At 43.9% G+C, this 22,597-nt stretch overlaps 1 protein-coding gene across 1 annotated transcript in view; it reads right to left on the reverse strand.

Moving 5' to 3' along the window:
* Positions 1-22,597, reverse strand: part of LOC133548252 (kinesin heavy chain-like) — a 285,184-nt gene that overhangs the window by 147,076 nt on the left and 115,511 nt on the right. The window contains exon 15 of the mRNA XM_061893571.1: positions 220-366. Coding sequence (XP_061749555.1) covers positions 220-366 — 147 coding nt within the window. The remainder of the gene's footprint in view (positions 1-219; positions 367-22,597) is intronic.

Raw genomic sequence — 22,597 nt, forward strand, 5'->3', positions numbered from 1 at the left:
CAACAACTGTATGAGCTCCCAACCATGTTCATTGTTCACATTACTGGGTGGATTGACGTAAATAATTAAATATTGCAACAACATGAGGATGAACGTGCTCGGGCTCGATGCAAATGATGCTGATGAATATTTCAAAACTGCATCCATAAATGTGTAAAAATGTGAGAATTTTAAATGCACGTCATGTTTGGCCACGGCGAGCATCTCGTCTCCTCTCACCAGTTTGATGTCCCTGTTGCCCACGATGGTGCTGAACTCGCTTAGGTCCCTCATCAGCCCATTGAGGACCTCTGCAATGCGTTTTCTCTGCTGGCGGCTTGCCTCCTGAAGGCGAGAGAGCTCCACCTCCAACGCCATGAGGCGAGCCTGAAGGGTAAGAGAGGAGAGAGGGTAAATAAGAAGGAAAAAAAAAACACTTTCACGCCACCCTAAAAAAACATAATTTTCCTGTGTTTTTTTCTGTGAACAGCACCAACTTGAAATATATGACTTTGTGGGTTGTAAGACTGCACTTGTGTAACAGCATATCCGCAATGCCGTCATCTGAAGTTCAACACATGAAGCTACTTCTAATTAAAGGTCTTCTTTAGGTTCTATATAAAAGGCAAAAGCAGAAAAAATATTACTCTGATGTCCCAGAAAGGCTTCAGAGCTCTAAGAGAGGCAGAATGTTGTCTTTCTGAAAGAATTGTGCCAACACTGCTGGATTCTGTGATAAATGGAGTAACTACTGCTAAAGCTCTGACGTGCTGATTTCTTTGTCCATCCATTCATCCATATTCTTCAGCTTACTTGAGGTCGGGTCGCGGGGGCAGCCACCTAAGCAGGGAAGCCCAGACTTCCCTCTCTCCAGCCACTTCGTCCAGCTCCTCCCGGGGATCCCAAGGCGTTCCCAGGCTAGCCGGGAGACATAGTCTTCCCAACGTGTCTTGGGTCTTCCCCATGACCTCATACCAGTCGGACGTGCCCTAAACACCTCCCTAAGAAGGCGTTTGGGTGGTATCCTGACCAGATGCCCGGAACACCTCATCTGGCTCCTCTCGATGTGGAGGAGCAGCGGCTTTACTTTGACTTCCTCCCAGATGACAGAGCTTCTCACCCTATCTCAAAGGGAGAGCCCCACCACCCGGCGGATGAAACTCATTTCGGCCGCTTGTACCCGTGATCTTGTACTTTCGGTCATAACCCAAAGCTCATGGATTGGAACATTGATCGACCGATATATTGAGAACTTTGCCTTCCGGATCAGCTCCTTTTTCACCACAACGGATCGATACAGCTTCCGCATTACTGAAGACGCCGCACTGATCCGCTTGTCGAGCTCTCCGTCCACTCTTCCCTCACTCGTGAACTTCCGAGGTACTTGAACTCCTCCACTTGGGGCAAGATCTCCTCCCCAAGCACTCCACCCTTTTCCGGCCAAGAACCATGAACTCGGACATTGAGTTGCAGATTCCCATCCCAGTTGCTTCACACTCGGCTGCCAACCGATCCAGTGAGAGCTGAAGATCCTGGCCGGATGAAGCAATCAAGACCACATCAGCTGCAAAGAGCAGAGACATAATCTTGCAGCAAGGCTTCGGAAACGTAAGAAAAGTGTATCCTGCTATGCTGGGACCCGAATACAAAGTTTAATACCTACTTTTCCAGCTTGGTTGTGTTAACAACTGTGGGTGTCCAACACATATTTCATGTAATGCTGACCCTGAGGCATCTAATTATCTGACTGCATCTGGATGCCGCTTTGCTGTGTGAAAGCATCAGTGGCAATATTCCCTTTCACTAGGCAGTGTATGAAATGTACTGACGAATAAACCCTGATAATTTAATGCTGGATGTTATGTCCCTTTGTGACAGTGCACAGAGTTGTCCACGTATACTTTATTTTTTTAACTATAAGGTGCACTTAAAATCCTTTAATTTTCTCAAAAATCGACAGTGCGCCTCATAACCCGGTGCGCCTAATGTACGGAGTAATGTTGGTTGTGCTTACTGACCTCAAAGCAATTTAATTTGGTATATGGTGTAATGATATGTGTGACAAGTAGATAGATGGTAGTCACAAATAAGAGATACGTGTATGACTCAACAACACCAACATTTTATGTGTTCCATTCAAAATAGAGAACATTACACACGGCGCTCAAAAGTCCGTCCACATGTTTTAGTAGGACTTTGGTAAGCTATGAAGCCACATCGCTTGATGGATTGTACTGTGCTTCAACATAGGAGTATAATAGTGTGTGTATAAGGTAAGACATTATCTGGCGTTTTGTTTTACAATATTAAGCAAAAGCAACTTTTCTTACATTCTGGTACTTGCTGATCTGTATTTGGGATCTGCATATGTCCTGAAAATGTGCGCGCATCCGCTTTTGTAGTTTGTGGTGACACCGTAGTCTATAAGCTTTTTCTTTTTCTCTATCTTCTTGTTATGGGACATTCATCCTCCCCTGTTGTCATTTTTAATATAAAGTAGTGTGAAGTTCTTACTTATATCTGTCAGTAAACTCGCCATGAAAGCACTAAAACATACCGGTGTAGTGACCTTACATTATTCACCCAAGGAACTTTAGACAATAGAGAGTTCCGGCCGTACGGTTTTTCAGGGGACACATTTCCGGCCTTGTTCTTACACTAGTGAGCCATGAGAGATGCTGTTCCGTTATTGATGAAAGTAAAGTCTGAATGTCCTTGCACGCTACACCACTACAACAAAGATGATGTGGATAAGACGCTGTCGAAGGTGAGGCACGTAAATAAGAGCCCCCACAAAACAGTGCATCCTGAAGAAACTGTCAGAAAGCGACTTGAAGATGATGTAAAAAAACATCATCTATGCAACATTTTGACCAAAGAAGCACCATTACACCATTATGTAGACCACAAGGTCTACATAACATGTTACATTTAAAAAAAAAATAATAATAATATGACTCTTTTCATGCGCATTTTGTATGAAAATAGACCTAACGAGACCCGCTCATCGACAGTGCGCCTTTAAATCCGATGCTCCCGATGATCCGGAAAATACGGTACTGTTTTTCTGGGTTCTGTACAAAAGGAAAAGTCCATCAATGCTGAATCCATGCTACAGCTCCAATGTTCCAAATTTTGCGGGTCTTTGCGTTAAAGATGTTTAAGAACAGGCATGATAGTGTCTGTATAAAAGCGGCCTGAGAGGTGGGACAGTCCATTTGTGTAAAAATGCACACAGTTCCAGCAGTATCCCATCTAGCTGGGTTGTGCATACAAAGCAAAGTGTTCAGGCTATGATGCACCAAATTTAGCCGTAACAAAGCAGGGTGTCACCTGCGTGATAAAATCTTCGCTAATTGAAATTATGATCAATTAGACAGCCAGATTGGACAATTAGAGCTGACAACCATTTTTTTTGCTGGGCCGAACAAAAACAAGTTTTATCAACAATTCAGCTCCCTCTGCAATGGCTTTGTCAGGGTCATGCTACAAACACCCCAGCGAGACCAGTGCAGCCAAAGACGCTCTGAAAGATTCCTCCCTCCTTCTTCAAAGACAACTGGGATCTTGACGGTGTTTGTGGGACAACAAGTGGAGCAACATTTAGGCTTATAAACCCCTCTTAAAGATGAGTAGTCTTGATGGCACTGTCCTAAACAACTATATGGTCATTGGGACGGCGTGGCGCAGTGGGAGAGTGGCCGTGCGCAACCCGAGGGTCACTGGTTCAAATCCCACCTGGAACCAACCTCGCCACGTCCGTTGTGTCCTGAGCAAGACACTTCACCCTTGCTCCTGATGGGTGCTGGTTGGCGCCTTGCATGGCAGCTCCCTCCATCAGTGTGTGAATGTGTGTGTGAATGGGTAAATGTGGAAGTATTGTCAAAGCGCTTTGAGTACCTTGAAGGTAGAAAAGCGCTATACAAGTACAACCCATTTATCATTTATTTATTTATTACAAACCTGCCATTTTTGGGGTAAAATCCTAAAAAAGTCATATACCAACAGCTTTGTGATTTTTTCCTGTGTGTGTTTGATACTTTCCAATCAGGCTTTAGGCCCCACCACAGCACTGAAACAGTGCTCTTCAGGGTGACAAATAAATGATATCCACCTGAACACAAACGCAGGAAAATTCTCAGTCTTGAGGTATGATTTTATATACCGTATTTCCTTGAATTTCCGCCGTGGCGCTAATTAATTTAAAACTTATTCTCACTCCTGCGTTTACCAAAGGCATGCGGTAAAAGTAAGCATGCGCTAATTATTTTAAAACCTCTTCTCACTCCGGCACTTACCAAAAACATCCAGTAAAAATTTGAGTGTGATGTAAGCTGGACCTTAAATCCAACTGAATAGCTCTTAATCTTCTTCCCTTTATGCGATTTCAAATTACCGGTATTGAAATCAGCCTCCTCCATTTTGAAAATGATGACAGAGGAAGTGTCACTTGTGACGTCACGAGTTTGACCAGGCGGTAATACTAAGCATGCGGTAATTATTTTGGGAAGTAATAATAATAATAATAATGGATTAGATTTATATCGCGCTTTTCTATTGTTAGATATTCAAAGCGCTCACAGAGAAGTGGGAACCCATCATTCATTCACACCTGGTGGTGGTAAGCTACATCCGTAGCCACAGCTGCCCTGGGGTAGACTGACGGAAGCGTGGCTGCCAGTTTGCGCCTACGGCCCCTCCGACCACCACCAATCATTCATTCATCATTCATTCACCAGTGTGAGCGGCACCGGGGGCAAAGGGTGAAGTGTCCTGCCCAAGGACACAACGGCAGCGATTTGGATGTTAATAGGTGGGAAGGGAACCTGCAACCCTCAGGTTTCTGGCACGGCCGCTCTACCCACTATGCCATGGCGCCCCATAACTTGACCCGGCAGTAATTCAAGGCAGGCGCATACTATATAACTCAAGGAAATACGGTATTTACTTTTGTCTTTTTTTAATTTGTCTTGTGTACGAATTCCATCCATCCATCAATTTTCTACCGCTTGTCCCTTTTAGGGTCGCGGGGGGTGCAGGATCCTATCTCAGCTGCATTTGGGCGGAAGGCAGTGTACACCCTGGACAAGTCGCCACCTCACCGCAGGCCCAACACAGATAGACAGACAACATTCACACTCACATTCACACACTAGGGCCAATTTAGTGTTGCCAATCAATTGTTATGAGAGTAGCGTATGTGTGTGTGGCAGCGGGTGAGTGACGTCAGTGAGTGAGTGGGCGAGCAAGAGAGGGAGCGGTCGCTGAGGGCGGGGGAGTGGCTAGTGTTGGTGTGTGTGGGATTTGACGGTGGAGAGAGACCAAAAATAAAAGAGCCACGATTTTGAAACTAATAACTGGACTCGTCATTATCTCTAGAGAGTCTGGAATTGTGAAGACCCACTGCCGGGTAAAGTGAAAGGTGTTGCTCCGAGACTCATCAGCCCTGGAGAAGTATCTCCCCTGCGCTCCTTGACTACGGTCTAGGCGTCGGAAGCAGGAAAGGTGCAACACAACCTATCCCCAGGTGCATGTCTTTAGAGGTGGGAGGGGCCTATCCCCAGGTGCATGTCTTTGGAGGTGGGAGGGGCCTATTCCCAGGTGCATGTCTTTGGTGGTGGGAGGGGCCTATCCCCAGGTGCATGTTTTTGGAGGTGGGACGAAACCGGAGTACCTGGAGGGAACCCACACATTCACGGGGAGAACATGCAAACTCCAAACAGAAAGGTCCCGAGCCCGGGATTGAACTCAGGACTACACAGGACCAATTTTCCCTCCAATTTTTCATATGTGTGAACAAACGCATTCAGTGGCGCACATGTGAGCGACGGCAGACCTACACACTGTTATGCGCTTATCTTTTTCTTAAATTTTGTGCGCGGCCTAGATCTGCCGTGCGCAGAGGACGCGTGAGCAGTGTGCAATTGCACAGGCGTGTACCTTAGAGGGAACATTGCTCAGGACCTTCGTATTGAGAGGCACATGCACTATCCCCTGTGAATTGTGCTCTATAAATACATTTGCCTTGCCTTGCCTTATGGACAAAACACGCACTTGTAGACTACTAAAAATCCCCATCCCACACTTTCGCCACTTCAACCCGTCGCAGTGTGATGGGTTTCTGTGCAGCGCCCTTGATTTACCCTCAAATTCTTTAGAACAAGCTAAAATCATCAGCCCGGAGGTTGGGTCTTGGGCGCAGTTGGGTGATCCAACAGGACAATGACCCCAAACACACCTCAAATGTGGTAAAAGGAATGGCTTAATCAGGCTAGAATGAAAGTTTTAGAATGGTCTTCCCAAAGTCCTGACTCAAACGTGTGGACAATGCTGAAGAAACAAGTCCATATCAGAAAAACCAACACATTTAGCTGAACTGCACTAATTTTGTGGTCAACAATTCAAGCAGAAGCTTGTGGATGGCCACTAAAAGGGCCTTATTGCAGTGAAACTTGCCAAGGGACATGTAAGCAAATAATAACTTTGCTGAATGTATACTTTTGACCCAGCAGATTTGCTCACGTTTTCAGTAGACCCATAATAAATTCATAAAAGAAGCAAACTTCATGAATGTTTTTGTGATTAACAAGTATGTGCTCCAATCACTCTATCACAAAAAAAACAAGAAATGATTGGAAACTCACGACAGCCATGACATGATGTTCTTTACAAGTGTATGTACACTTTTGACCACCACTGTATATACACGTAGTAGCTAAATAACTACACTAACTTCAGAACTGTACAAATAAATGTACAGTTACCTGTAGTTAGATTTTTAAGACAAAACCTCTGTTTCTTTCTTATTTATTCCAAGTCAGTGTGCTGACCTGTGAGCGTGTGTGCTGACAAACTTTTCTGATCAGTGATTGCAAATATTTAAGTCTGCGTATTAGTTGAAGGCCAAATTGAAGAGGGCAGTTTACCAGACATTATAAACATGTAAAAATACAGTACAAACAGATATAAAGTAGTTTTCAGGGGAAATCACCAACACACAATCATGCACACGCCCACACAGGCGCCATTTTCTCACCAAGCATTAGAGCATTGATCGTAACGTAACATCAATCATTTGTACTTAAATAAAAGATGAAGACCCTGCAACGAAATCAGGTTAATGTCAGACACACTTCACTTTTCGGGGTGAGGCTGGGCCGCTTCATGTCTTCCACAAAAAAAGCTTTGCCGAAAAAAATCCAATCTACTCCTCTAGCATAAAACATATGTGGAATTAAAGCAAAATAAATTAAACAAAGCAGCAATATGATTCAGTTTAACAAACTGTTAAAACTACAAGTGTTCACAAAGTACACAGAATAAAAATCATGATGAACATCTTCAACCCTTTTTTTTTCCATAAAAATGTTTTATGTATTTTAATATTTGTTTACTTACTATGGTATATTATTTATTTATTATTTATTCATTCACTGTTCTGTTATAGAGAACAACAAAATGGCGTATAATTGCTATGGTATGAAAAGAGGTAGGATTAAATAAACTCAGTTTCTTCCTACTCCTTTTCGGAAAGTGCTGTACTGAAACAACTGGAAATATGTGATGCATCACATTGTATCCTATGCATGTTCCCAAAAACTGAAACTGAACTAAACTCAAATGTCTTTATTTGTGGGGGGGTTTACACAAAATAATATAAAAACATTTAAAAAAAATTAGGATTTAATAATAAAAAAGTAAATACATGTTTGGGGCTGTGGGATCCCCGGGAAGAGCTGGACAAAGTGGCTGGGGAGAGGAAAGTCTGGGCTTCCCTGCTTAGGCTGCTGCCCCCGCGACCCGACCTCAGATAAGCAGAAGAAGATGGATGGATGGATGGATGGATGGGCTGTGGAATACATTTTAATTCCATCTGTTGTCACTGTCGTGTTTACACTGAAAACATCTCAATGCACAAACGTCATTTCCACAATGTGCGTCCTTTCAGCTTCTTTTTCCCGTATCAGCAGCACGGGGGTCAACGGATGACAACAGTTTTCTTTCTTTTTGTACTTGATGTTCATCTCTTTCATGATGACATGAACATCATGGCATTTGTAGATGGAAAGTACCGGGATAGCGAGCGCAAAAGGGCCGTGCTGTTGTTGTTAAGGTAGCCATAGAAACAAAAAAAAAAAGATGACATCATATAGGATTATATGTACTATGGATTTCAGTGCAAATACAATGCATATAGTGCAGACCTGAGCAATTATTTTGACTCGGGGGTCCACATTGACATCTGACATGGACAAAGATGAGACCTTTGGGAGGAAAGTTCTGTGGTCAGATAAAACAACAATTGAGCTGTTTGGCCACAATAGCCAGCAATATGTTTGAAGGGGAATAGGTGAGGTCTTTAATCCCAAGAACACCACACCTACCGTCAAGCATGGTGGTGGTGGTATTATGCTCTGGGCCTGTGTTGCTGCCAATGGAACTGCTGCTTTAAATGGGACAATGAAAAAGGAGGATTACCTCCAAATTCTTCAGGACAAGCTAAAAGCATCAGGTTGGGTAGGAGGTTGGGTATTGGGCGCAGTTGGGTGTTCCAACAAGACAATGACACCAAACAGACATCAAAAGTGGTAAAGGAATGGCTAAATCAGGCTAGAATTAAGGTTTCAGAATGGCCTTCCCACAGTCCTGACTTAAACATTGCTGAAGAAGCAAGTCCATGTCAGAAAACCAACAAATTCAGCTGAACTGCACCAATTTTGTCAAGAGGAGTGGTGAAAAATTCAAGCAGAAGCTTGTGGATGGCTACCAAAAGTGCCTTATTGCAGTGAAACTTGCCAAGGGACATGTAAGCAAATATTAACATTGCTGTATGTATACTTTTGACCCAGCAGGTTTGCTCACATTTTCAGTAGACCCATCATGCATTCATAAAAGAAGCAAACTTCATGAATGTTCTTTGTGACCAACAAGTATGACAAAAAAAAGAGTTGTACAAATGATTGGAAACTCAAGACAGCCATGACATTATGTGCTTCACAAGTGTATGTACACTTTTGACCACGACTGTATTAGCAGGCTAGTGTCTGTAAATTTTAGTGCGCACATTTTTTGTTGTAAGATCGTAAGCAAGCATGCACTTAAAGCTTGGTCACAGAATTTGTTAGGGGATTTTCCCAGTAAGGGAAGACGCCTTCAGATAGTTTCAGGTCCGGATGTCAATCACAACTCATCCAGAGATTGCTGCTCTTGCCCCAAGGGCATTGTGGGACTTAAATACATGTAGGGTATGGATTCTAGGAGGAACTCATCGGCAGTCACTCGAAAGAGTATGACGATCCTCTTGGTTGGGGTGAATCCCTTTTTAGAGGATGCCTGTGCGTGACTTAGTTTAACGTGGGGAGACTGGTGCACAGACAGTCACTACACGATCCTTGACAAATTCGGGTCAGGGTCAAGTAGCATGGAGTCCAAGACGACTGGGGACCCTTTTCTGCTGCAGCCTTCTCCCGCCTTCGCAGCGGTTGTGGTGGTTCTTAAATCTACCGTCTTCCGCCTGCTCTACCGTTTAGGTCTTCACCATATCCCTGCCTAGGGGGCAGTCAGGTACCAGCCCTTTGCTAAGGGCCACCTGGGGTAACAGTAGTAACGCGGTTAACCTCCTAGTGCCCCAATACCCCATAGAGGAGCCTCCACTGATGGATGCACTTAAACGTCATGCCCAGAACAAGGAGGAACTTGTTAGTAAGAACTATAAACACATTAGCGACATCATGTAGAAGCCTCTACCGACTCAATTGGTCAGACTTAGGGCTGGGCGATATATGGATATACACAATATATCACGGGTTTGTCTCTGTGTGATATAGAAAATGACTATATTGTGATATAGTTCTCACGCAGTTGCTTTTAGCTGCTGGCATTACATTACAGGCTCTTCTCGCTCTTTCCTGTCTCTCCTTCTCACAGACAACAAGCGCACCTTCTTACATACGTCACATACTGTCACGTCATACGTCACATACGTATACGCCCTCGCGGAGCAGAGAGGTAGCAGCAAGGGTAACGTTAGCTGTGATGCTAGCAGAGCCGTGTGAATGGTAATATGAGAGAAAGAAGGTGCGAATGAAGGAAGAATTATTCCCAAGAAAAACAGCAGGGGGTCCATCGTCTGGCGGTGGTCTGGCTTCAAGTGGGAATATGTCAACAGACAACCGTAATTTGTCAAGTGTGGGCCAAAAGCGTTGCTACAAAAAGTAGCATTACTGCTAGTATGTAGCATCATTTGAAAAGTCACCTGCTAGAGAATGAAGAGTGCTTACTGCGCATGTCAACATCTTCATTCGGTGCCACACACCCACACCATCAAAATGCAGAGGCAAACATTTCCAGATCAACACCGTATGAAAAAAATAGTCAACAACAGAATTTAATAGCGTCTGTAGTAACCTATCACATAGCGAAGGACGAACACTATTTGATTTCCTATTATGCAGCTCACTTTTATTTGGCACTTAAAATGTCTCAGACAATCTTGAACTTTCTGTTTTGGAAATGACATGAAGGTTTGTGCCATTGCTTGATAACTGTTTAATAAATACAGTTTTGGTCAATTGACTTCTGATTTCCCTCTCTGCATGAAAGTTTAAAAGTAGCATATATTAATGCAGTATGAAGAATAATGTTTTAATGTACACACATAGAATCACCATATTGCTGTGATTATATGTATCAAGTGTTAATTCAAGGCCAAGACAAAATGTCGAGATATATATTTTTATCGTGTATCGCGATATGGCCTAAAAAGATTGAGATATTAAAAAACGAACATATCGCCCAGCCCTATTCAGAGTGACAACGCACAGATGTTATCTGCATTTGTACAAACAAACTGGCCTTTGTCCAGACTGGCTGGAAGACTAGGACAAAAAAAAAAAAAAATAATAATGAGAATGTCTTGACAGTATATAAGGAGAAGTTCCCCTAACCGAGCTAGAGAGGTTTTCATTTGGCTACCATCTCCACCTGGTTTGCTGAAGCACCTGTGATTGTGAGAACCCCCTTGATCAAACAAAAGCCTTTTGTTCAACGATTCCTCACCGACGTCATCTTTGGTCCATTCTCACCACCAGGTCGTCCTCAGGTCCGGACGAGTAGGACAAGACCAGCTGTCTATAACACCAGTCAAAAAGGGCATTTGCGCAATAGATAAACGTTGGTGTTATTAAAGAAATATCTCAAGGCGAGCCAGAGAGAAGAGACTGCTGGGCCCTGGTTGGGATAACCCCGTTTTAAAGTTATGGCTCTGTTGAACCAATTTTGAAATCTCAAAGTGGAAAAAGGATAAAGAGAGGAGCACTCGCCTGTGCAACACATTTGAAACTCTGTCTCATCCCAGAAACCCAGGCTGCTGAAGGTTTACGGCCACTAAATGACCAATCAATGAAAACAGAGCTAGAGCACAAGGTGAGCGATGCTGCCAGCTTGTATTTCACGCATCTCATTTTGTAGAGAAAATAAGCGGCTAATAATAGCCTTGCTTTACTTGCATAATTCAAAATCTGGGCCGCTTAAATACCCTTGGGAGAAAATTACATTTAATTTCCTAGTAAAACAGATGATTTGACCTAAAAAATGAGGCTTTCTTTCATCAACACAAACATGATAACAAATGTGTTTCTTGGCTCAGTGTGGCCAATTTACCTCTCTTTATCGATGGTGCACCATTTCATCTCAAGCCAAGCATTAACAATAGCAGGATTGATGCGCTAAAAGATTATCCCGGCACATTTGATGCTCCCAAAGATGATTAATCTGCAGCACTATTAACCAGCCTTGCCTCGCGGCATCATTCAGTCCATCTTCATTTTACATGTAATTATTTCTCAGCGCTGTTATGCCTTTGACATAACAGCGCAAGTCAAAAATTAACTGAAGTCCGTTTAAGAAGACGGGGGGAAAAAAAGGACATTCTGGGTTATGTGAGATGAATATAAAGATGATACGGGATTGGGAGAATGATGCTGCTTGGTCACGGTTTGCAGAAGAACTTAAATGTCTCCACGGTTGAGAAGAAGATAATGGTGGTGCAGATGAGCGCCAGTGACAGTGAGTGATGACCGGACCTCCTGCAGCAGGAGACTCCTCGTGAGAACAAGCTGAAGTCAGCTGAGGTGACAACCAAGTGGAGACACCAATCAATGGCACATTTGTCCATTTGCAATATTCCACTCTGAGTAATTATCTAGCAGCCTTACTTCGGACTAGTGCTGTCCCGATATCAATATTTAAAGGCCTACTGAAATGAGATTTTCTTATTCAAACGGGAATAGCAGGTCCATTCTATGTGTCATACTTGATCATTTCGCGATATTGACATATTTTTGGTGAAAGGATTTAGTAGAGAACATCGACGATAAAGTTTGCAACTTTTGGTCGCTAATAGAAAATCGCTGCCTTTACCGGAAGTATGTGCTCCACACATATTCCCGTTGTTTTTAATGGGAGCTACCAGCAGTAAGAGCAAGTCGGACCGAGAAAGCGACAATTTCCCCATTAATTTGAGCGAGGATGAAAGATTCGTGAATTAGGATATTGACAGTGAAGGATTAGAAAAAAAAAAAGAAAAAAAAAGCGACGGCTCCGGGCAACGGCAGTGTGAGCGTTTCAGATATAATTAGACACATTTACTAGGATAATTCTGGAAGATCCCTTATCTGCTTATTGTTTTAATAGTGTTTTAGTGAGATTTTAAAGACTGTAAAGACATACCTCGAGGTCGGATGGCTGCGGTGAACACAAAGTGTCTCAGAGAGAAGCCGAGGAGCCAAGCTCACAGCTGCCTTTTAAACTGCTGCTGCAGAACGACGAATAATCCAATGATTTCTCCGGTAAGATACATATCACAATTTCCCCATCCACAAACACGCTGGTTGACGTAGAGAAAACATGTTCGCTTGACCGCTCTGTGTTAAAGCTTCACAACAAACAAAGAAACACTGGCTGTTTCTCGGTGCTAAAGACATCTGCAATCCACCGCTATCCACCAACAGCATTGTTCTTTATAGTCTCCATTATTAAATGAACAAATTGCAAAAGATTCTGCAACACAGATGTCCAAAATACTGTGTAATTACGCCATGAACAGAGACGACTTTTAGCCGTGTTTGGTGCAGCGCTAATATTTCCTTACAGTCCGTGACGTCATTCCGTGACGTTTTCAACAAAAAACTCGCGGGAAATTTAAAATTGTAATTTAGTAAACTAAAAAGGCCGTATTGGCATGTGTAGCAATGTTAATATTTCATCATTGATATATAAACTATCAGACTGCGTGGTCGGTTGTAGTGGGTTTCAGTAGGCCTTTAAGTACCGGTACCAAAATGTACTTAGATACTTTTTCGTACTTTTTTAAATAAGGGGGACCCACAAAAAAATTGCATTATTGGCTTTATTTTAACAAGAAATCTTAGAGTACATGAAACTAGCGATGTCCGACAATGGCTTTTTTGCCGATATCCGATATTCCGATATTGTCCAACTCTTAATTACCGATTCCGATATCAACCGATTCCAATATATACAGTTGTGGAATTAACACATTATTATGCGTCAATTTGTTGTGATGCCCCACTGGATGCATTAAACAAGGTTTTCCAAAATAAATCAATTCAAGTTATGGGAAAAAATGACAAAAAAAACCGCAGCTTGGAATTTGGGATATGCTCTCCCTGAGAGAGCATGAGGAGGTTGAGGTGTGGGGGGCTAGGGGATAGCAGGGGTGTATATTGTAGCGTCCCGGAAGAGTTAGTGCTGCAAGGGGTTCTGGGTATGTGTTCTGTTGTGTTGTGTTTATGTTGTGTTACGGATGTTCTCCCGAAATGTGTTTGTCATTCTTGTTTGGTGTGGGTTCACAGTGTGGCGCATATTTGTAACAGTGTTAAAGTTGTTTATACGGCCACCCTCAGTGTGACCTGTATGGCTGTTGACCAAGTATGCTTTGCATTCACTTGAGTTTGGGAAAAGCCGTAAATATGATGTGTTTGGGCCGGCACGCAAAGGCAGTGCCTTCAATATTTATTGGCGCTCTGAACTTCTCCCTACGTCCGTGTACAGAGCAGCGTTTTAAAAAGTCATACATTTTACTTTTTGAAACCGATACCACTAATTTTGAAACCGATACCGATAATTTCCGATATTACATTTTAAAGCATTTATCGGTCGATAATATCGGCAGTCCAATATTATCGGACAACTCTACATGAAACATATGTTTATTATTGCAAGTTTGTCCTTAAATAAAATAGTGAAAATACAAGACAGTTTGTCTTTTAGTAGTAAGTAAACGAACAAAGACTCCTAATTAGTCTGTTGACATATGCAGTAACATATTGTGTCATTATGTTGTCAACATTATGAGGGACTAGGTGTAAAAATTGATTATTAATCCATTCTTCCATTCCCTCCATACTTTCTGTTTCGACATGCTCTATCTACACTTCTGTTAAAATGTAATAATTACTTATTCTTCTCTTCTTTGATACTTTGCATTAATTTTGGACGATACCACAAATGTGGGTATCGATCTGATACCGAGTAGTTACAGTTTCATACATTGGTCATATTCAAAGTCCTTATGTGTCCAGGGACATATTAACTGACTTTATAAACAAAATATACATTTTAAAAAAAGGAAAAAAGGTTTTGTGAAGATAAAACATGTCGATGTAATCTTAGTAGTATCGACGCTATTGTACTCAATATCATTACAGTAGATGTCAGGTGGAGATCCACCCATTGCATTTGTTTACATTCAGGTTGCTAGTTTGCTGTTAGTGGTTAGCTATTGTATCCTGCTAAGATGTGTAGTGAAGCATGTTTAGCTATTCCTTATCCTCCAGTGATAATACTACATGTAGGAAACATTCTTTATTTGTCGCCATGGAGACCAGGAGTAGTGATTTAGAAGTAGCTAAAACACTACGGATGGACATTTGCCACTAGCTAGTTAACCATGTCTTAACGCATCTCTTCCTGAGGGTGTTTCAGTGTTATAACTTCAACTTTATCTTTACTTTTTACACCAAAATGCGTCCGTTCTCCCTTTTCTGTCTACAGAATGTGTCTGCTTGTAAGTACTCTGTGTGTGCGCTGCTCAACACGCTCCTCTGCTCGTAAAACCAGTAATGTCCCGACGTGACAACGCGCCGTCATGCCCGGGGACCGGTGCTTTTCAAACAGAGTATAGTACCGTTTTTGATTAATTAGTACCGTGATACTATACCAGTACCGGTATAGCTCGGTTGGTAGAGTGGCCGTGCCAGCAACTTGAGAGTTGCAGGTTCGATCCCCGCTTAAGCCATCCTAGTCACTGCCGTTGTGACCTTGGGCAAGACACTTTACCCACCTGCTCCCAGTGCCACCCACACTGATTTAAATGTAAAAATTAGATATTGGGTTTCACTATGTAAAGCGCTTTGAGTCACTAGAGAAAAAGCGCTATATAAATATAATTCACTTCACCTCACCGGTATAACGTACAACCCTACATTGGACTAAACTGGAGTAAACACTAATTTAGTGCATCCTATTTTAAACCTTTATAGGCCACAATTGGGGCCCGGCCGGGCACAGCCCGAAGAGGCAACGTGGGTCATCCCTCCAATGGGCTCACTACTCATAGGAGGGGCCATAGAGGTCGGGTGCATTGTGAGCTGGGCGGCAGCCGAAGGCAGGGCACTCGGCGGTCCGATCCTCGGCTGCAGAAGCTAGCTCTTGGGACGTGGAACGTCACCTCACTGGGGGGAAGGAGCCTGAGCTAGTGCGCGAGGTAGAGAAGTTCCGGCTGGATATAGTCGGACTCACCTCGACGCACAGCAAGGGCTCTGGAACCAGTTCTCTCGAGAGGGACTGGACCCTCTTCCACTCTGGCGTTGCCGGCAGTGAGAGGCGACGGGCTGGGGTGGCAATTCTGGTTGCCCCCCGGCTCAAAGCCTGTACGTTTGAGTTCAACCCAGTGGACGAGAGGGTAGCTTCCCTTCGCCTTCGGGTGGGGGGACGGGTCCTGACTGTTGTTTGTGCTTACGCACCAAACAGCAGTTCAGAATACCCACCCTTTTTGGGTACACTCGAGGGAGTACTGGAAAGTGCTCCTCCGGGTGATTCCCTTGTCCTACTGGGAGACTTCAACGCTCATGTTGGCAACGACAGTGAAACCTGGAGAGGCGTGATTGGGAAGAATGGTCGCCCGGATCTAAACCCGAGTGGTGTTTTGTTATTGGACTTTTGTGCTCGTCACAGTTTGTCGATAACAAACACCATGTTCAAACATAAGGGTGTCCATATGTGCACTTGGCACCAGGACACCCTAGGCCGCAGTTCCATGATCGACTTTGTAGTTGTGTCATCGGATTTGCGGCCTTATGTTTTGGACACACGGGTGAAGAGAGGGGCGGAGCTTTCTACCGATCACCACCTGGTGGTGAGTTGGCTGCGATGGTGGGGGAGGATGCCGGACAGACCTGGCAGGCCCAAGCGCATTGTGAGGGTCTGCTGGGAACGTCTGGCAGAGTCTCCTGTCAGAGAGAGTTTCAATTCACACCTCCGGGAGAACTTTGAACATGTCACGAGGGAGGTGCGGGACATTGAGTCCGAGTGGACCATGTTCCGAACCTCTATTGTCGAGGCGGCTGATTGGAGCTGTGGCCGCAAGGTTGTTGGTGCCTGTCGTGGCGGTAATCCCAGAACCCGTTGGTGGACACCAGCAGTGAGGGATGCTGTCAAGCTGAAGAAGGAGTCCTATCGGGTTCTTTTGGCTCATAGGACTCCGGAGGCAGTGGACGGGTACCGACGGGCAAAGCGGTGTGCAGCTTTGGCGGTCGCGGAGGCAAAAACTCGGACATGGGAAGAGTTTGGGGAAGCCATGGAAAACGACTTCCGGACGGCTTCGAAGCGATTCTGGACCACCATACGGCGCCTCAGGAAGGGGAAGCAGTGCACTATCAACACCGTGTATGGTGCGGATGGTGTTCTGCTGACTTCGACTGCGGATGTTGTGGATCGGTGGAGGGAATACTTCGAAGACCTCCTCAATCCCACCAACACGTCTTTCTTTGAGGAAGCGGTGCCTGGGGAATCTGTAGTGGACTCTCCTATTTCTGGGGCTGAGGTCGCTGAGGTAGTTAAAAAGCTCCTCGGCGGCAAGGCCCCGGGGGTGGATGAGATCCGCCCGGAGTTCCTTAAGGCTCTGGATGCTGTGGGGCTGTCTTGGTTGACAAGACTCTGCAGCATCGCGTGGACATCGGGGGCGGTACCTCTGGATTGGCAGACCGGGGTGGTGGTCCCTCTCTTTAAGAAGGGGGACCGGAGGGTGTGTTCCAACTATCGTGGGATCACACTCCTCAGCCTTCCCGGTAAGGTTTATTCAGGTGTACTGGAGAGGAGGCTTCGCCGGATAGTCGAACCTCGGATTCAGGAGGAACAGTGTGGTTTTCGTCCTGGTCGTGGAACTGTGGACCAGCTCTATACTCTCGGCAGGGTTCTTGAGGCTGCATGGGAGTTTGCCCAACCAGTCTACATGTGCTTTGTGGACTTGGAGAAGGCATTCGACCGTGTCCCTCGGGAAGTCCTGTGGGGATTGCTCAAAGAGTATGGGGTATCGGAATGTCTTATTGTGGCAGTCCGCTCCCTGTATGATCAGTGTCAGAGCTTGGTCCGCATTGCTGGCAGTAAGTCGGACACGTTTCCAGTGAAGGTTGGACTCCGCCAAGGCTGTCCTTTGTCACCGATTCTGTTCATAACTTTTATGGACAGAATTTCTAGGCGCAGTCAAGGCGTTGAGGGGTTCCGGTTTGGTGGCCACGGGATTAGGTCTCTGCTTTTTGCAGATGATGTAGTCCTGATGGCTTCATCTGGCCGGGATCTTCAGTTCTCGCTGGATCGGTTCGCAGCCGAGTGTGAAGCGACCGGAATGAGAATCAGCACCTCCAAGTCCGAGTCCATGGTTCTCGCCCGGAAAAGGGTGGAGTGCCATCTCCGGGTTGAGGAGGAGACCCTGCCCCAAGTGGAGGAGTTCAAGTACCTAGGAGTCTTGTTCACGAGTGGGGGAAGAGTGGATCGTGAGATCGACAGGCGGATCGGTGCGGCGTCTTCAGTAATGCGGACGTTGTATCGATCCGTTGTGGTGAAGAAGGAGCTGAGCCGGAAGGCAAAGCTCTCAATTTACCGGTCGATCTACGTTCCCATCCTCACCTATGGTCATGAGCTTTGGGTCATGACCGAAAGGATAAGATCACGGGTACAAGCGGCCGAAATGAGTTTCCTCCGCCGGGTGGCGGGGCTCTCCCTTAGAGATAGGGTGAGAAGCTCTGCCATCCGGGAGGAGCTCAACGTAAAGCCGCTGCTCCTCCACATCGAGAGGAGCCAGATGAGGTGGTTCGGGCATCTGGTCAGGATGCCACCCGAACGCCTCCCTAGGGATGTGTTTAGGGCACGTCCAGCTGGTAGGAGGCCACGGGGAAGACCCAGGACACGTTGGAAAGACTATGTCTCCCGGCTGGCCTGGGAACGCCTCGGGATCCCCCGGGAAGAGCTAGACGAAGTGGCTGGAGATAGGGAAGTCTGGGCTTCCCTGCTTAGGCTGCTGCCCCCGCGACCCGACCTCGGATAAGCGGAAGATGATGGATGGATGGATGGATAGGCCACAATTAAAGGCTACACTGCGCTCCCGGCGACTATGAGAGACTGCACTGGGTTGAATCAAAGTGTTAAAGATGCTTTATGTCACGGTTTGTAGGCATCATTTGATTAAGGCGCCACACAATTACAAACCCGTTTCCATATGAATTGGAAAATTGTGTTAGATGTAAATATGAACAGAATACAATGATTTGCAAATCCTTTCCAACTCATATTCAGTTGAATGCACTACAAAGACAAGATGTTTGATGTTCAAACTCATAAACTTTATTTTTTTTTTTGCAAATAATAATTAACTTAGAATTTCATGGCTGCAACACGTGACAAAGTAGTTGGGAAAGGGCATGTTCACCACTGTGTTACATCCTCTTTTCTTTTAACAACACTCAATAAACGTTAAAGGAGCTGAGGAAACTAATTGTTGAAGCTTTGAAAGGGGAATTATTTCCCATTCTTGTTTTATGTAGAGTTTCAGTCGTTCAACAGTCCGGGGTCTCCGCTGTCGTGTTTTACTCTTCATAATGCGCCACACATTTTCGATGGGAGACAGGTCTGGACTGCAGGCGGGCCAGGAAAGTACCCACACTCTTTTACTACGAAACCACGCTGTTGTAACACATGGTTTGGCATTGTCTTCCTAATATAAGCAGGGGCGTCCATGATAACGTTGCTTGGGTGACATCATATGTTGCTCCAAAACCTATATGGACCATTCAGCATTAAAGGTGCCTTCACAGATGTGTAAGTTACCCATGCCTTGGGCACTAATACACCCCCTTACCTTCACAGATGCTGGCTTTTGAACTTCGCGCCCAGAGGTGGGTAGTAACGCGCTACATTTACTCCGTTACATTTACTTGAGTAACTTTTGGGATAAATTGTACTTCTACGAGTAGTTTTTATGCAACATACTTTTACTTTTACCTGAGTATATTTATAGAGAAGAAACGCTACTTTTATTCCGCTCCATTTATCTACATTCAGCTCGCTACTCGCTGATTTTTTTTTTATCGATCTGTTAATGTTTGTTTTGGTTTATGAGAGCTTCAAAGTAGGATCTGCGCATGCCAGCGTTTCACCAATCACATGCAGTCACTGGTGACGTTGGACCAATCAAACAGAGCCAGGCGGTCACATGACCCGACTTAAACAAGTTGAAAAACTTATTGGGGTGTTACCATTTAGTGGTCAATTGTACGGAATATGTACTGTACTGTGCAATATAATAATAAAAGTATCAATTAATCAATCAATCAATCTAAAGTGTAAAGGAAAAAAGACACTTTTTATTTCAACTGTACTTCCCGTCAAAAGCCTAAAGACTGATCGCACATTTCCTGTCTTCGCAATAAAAGTGCCGCTCCATTGCGCCTGCGCTAACAGAATAAGAGTCTCCGAAAGCCAGCGCAAACAAGCTAGCAAGCTACGGAGTTTGCCGCCAATGTATTTCTTGTAAAGTGTATAAAAACGAATATGGAAGCTGGACAAAAAGGGTGCCAAAAACCAACGACTTTCATGTGGTATTAGACAGAAAACAGGAACTTTTTTTCTCCTCCATTTGAAAAAGTGGACGTTATCATGACTAAAATGCAAGTCATCAGAATCAGGTAATACACCAACTTATATTTTTGTCTTCATGAAAGGTAGGAATCTGTGTTAAACATGCATGTATATTCATTAAAACACCTTTAACATGTCAACAAAAACGGCAAAATAAATAAATACAAATTATATACTGTATATATAAATGTATGTATATATATATATATATATATATATATATATATATATATATATATATATATATATATATATATATATGATATGTGTGTATGTATATGTATATATGAGGTATATCACCTCGACTTGGTCATTTATTAAGTAATTGATTAACGTTGAAAAACTTATTGGGGTGTTACCATTTAGTGGTCAATTGTATGGAATATGTACTGTACTGTGCAATCTACTAATAAAAGTTTCAATCAATCAATCAATCAATCAATCAATGCCTATTGAGCCTATGGTGCTGTTAAGTTATTGTGGCTCAATGTGCCTTAATTGTATTTATTTTAATGTACTATTATTTAAAATATGTTAGTGTTTTAGTTGCTTAAGAGATATTCATGGCTCTGAATTTGCTCATTGCTATGTTTATGTTTTTGTGCATTATTTGTTGCCGTAATCAGGTTACTCAACAGTTACTCAGTACTTGAGTAGTTTTTTCACAACATACTTTGTACTTTTACTCAAGTAAATATTTGGGTGACTACTGCTTACTTTTACTTGAGTAAAAGTAAGGAGTTGGGAGTTGGGACGGCGTGGCGCAGTGGGAGAGTGGCTGTGCGCAACCCGAGGGTACCTGGTTCAAATCCCACCTAGTACCAACCTCGTCACGCCCGTTGTGTCCTGAGCAAGACATTTCACCCTTGCTCCTGATGGGTGCTGGTTGGCGCCTTGCATGGCAGCTCCCTCCATCAGTGTGTGAATGTATGTGTGAATGGGTAAGTGTGGAAGTAGTGTCAAAGCGCTTTGAAGGTAGAAAAGCGCTATACAAGTACAACCCATTTATCATTTATCATTTAATAAATCTCTAAAGTAACAGTACTCTTACTTGAGTACAATTTCTGGCTACTCTACCCCCCTCTGTTCGCGCCTATAACAATCCGGATGTTTTTTTTTTCCTCTTTGTTTGGGAGGACACCACGTCCACAGTTTCCAAATATAATTCAAAATGTGGACTGGTCAGACCACAGAACACTTTTCCACTTTGCATCAGTCCATTTTAGATGAGCTCGGGCCCAGCGAAGCCGGCGGCGTTCCTTGATGTTGTTGATGAATATGTTTTGCTTTGCATAGTAGAGTTTTAACTTGAACTTACAGATGTAGCAACCAACTGTAGTTACTGACAGTGGTTTTATTAAGTGTTCCTGAGCCCATGTGGTGATATCCTTTACACACTGATGTCTGTTTTTGCTGCGGTACCGCCTGAGGGACCAACGGTCCGTAATATCATCGCTTACGTGGAGTGATTTCTCCTGATTCTCTGAACCTTTTCATGATTTTATGGGCAGTAGGTGGTAAAATCCCTAAATTCCTTGCAATAGCTCGTTGAGAAATGTTGTTCTAAAACTGTTCGACAATTTGCTTACAAATTGGTGACCCTCATAGTCCATAGTGGATCTAGCAAAATATTGGTAGAGTCCAGTCCATAGTGGATCTAACATAATAGTGAGAGTCCAGTCTGTAGTGGATCTGACATAATAGTGTGAGAGTCCAGTCCATATTTAATTCCAGTTCATTGAAACACCACAACACTGGATATGGTTCAGATAAGTTAAAATTTCACGAACTTGCACACAAAGCAACACTGGAGGTGACTATAACTATTGCATATGCATGGGGGTTAGCAGTGAAGACAAATTGTGTAATCAATGTGATATTTCTTCCGCCAGTTATGAATGCAGTTGTATCACAAAGTGTGACTCAATGGGAGCCACACCTTGAGTTACTAACATGGATCTTCACCCAATAAAGAGGCAAATCAAAATGAATCCCAATAAGTGGTACAGGGAGACATACAGCATGTCTAAGTAATTACATCAATGTTACTTTGGATGGACATACTGTATTTGGATCTAATCAGCTAAAAAATGTGCAAACAAAAGTGACAAAGCAGAATTTATTTCAACCTTTACAGGAGTCAGACGCAGCCTCTTAAAAATGCGAGGACACCACTGCAGGAACCAAGAGAGAGCATGAATAAGTAGTCGAACGGGGAGAGTTGATATGAATAATGGCTGACAGACGACCCTTGAGACTTCAATCAGCATCCTAGAGAAACTGCTGCCTAAAGCTCATGTAGTCATAAGTTGACCAAGCAAGCAGTTCTATTGTGAGCTTTTCTCTCCATTAATTTAGTAATTAAGTCATTAGCAGGAACCTCATTATGTGAGAATGAAGGCAG

Source organism: Nerophis ophidion, linkage group LG02 (genome assembly GCF_033978795.1).
Source record: "Nerophis ophidion isolate RoL-2023_Sa linkage group LG02, RoL_Noph_v1.0, whole genome shotgun sequence".
Classification (NCBI taxonomy): domain Eukaryota; kingdom Metazoa; phylum Chordata; class Actinopteri; order Syngnathiformes; family Syngnathidae; genus Nerophis; species Nerophis ophidion.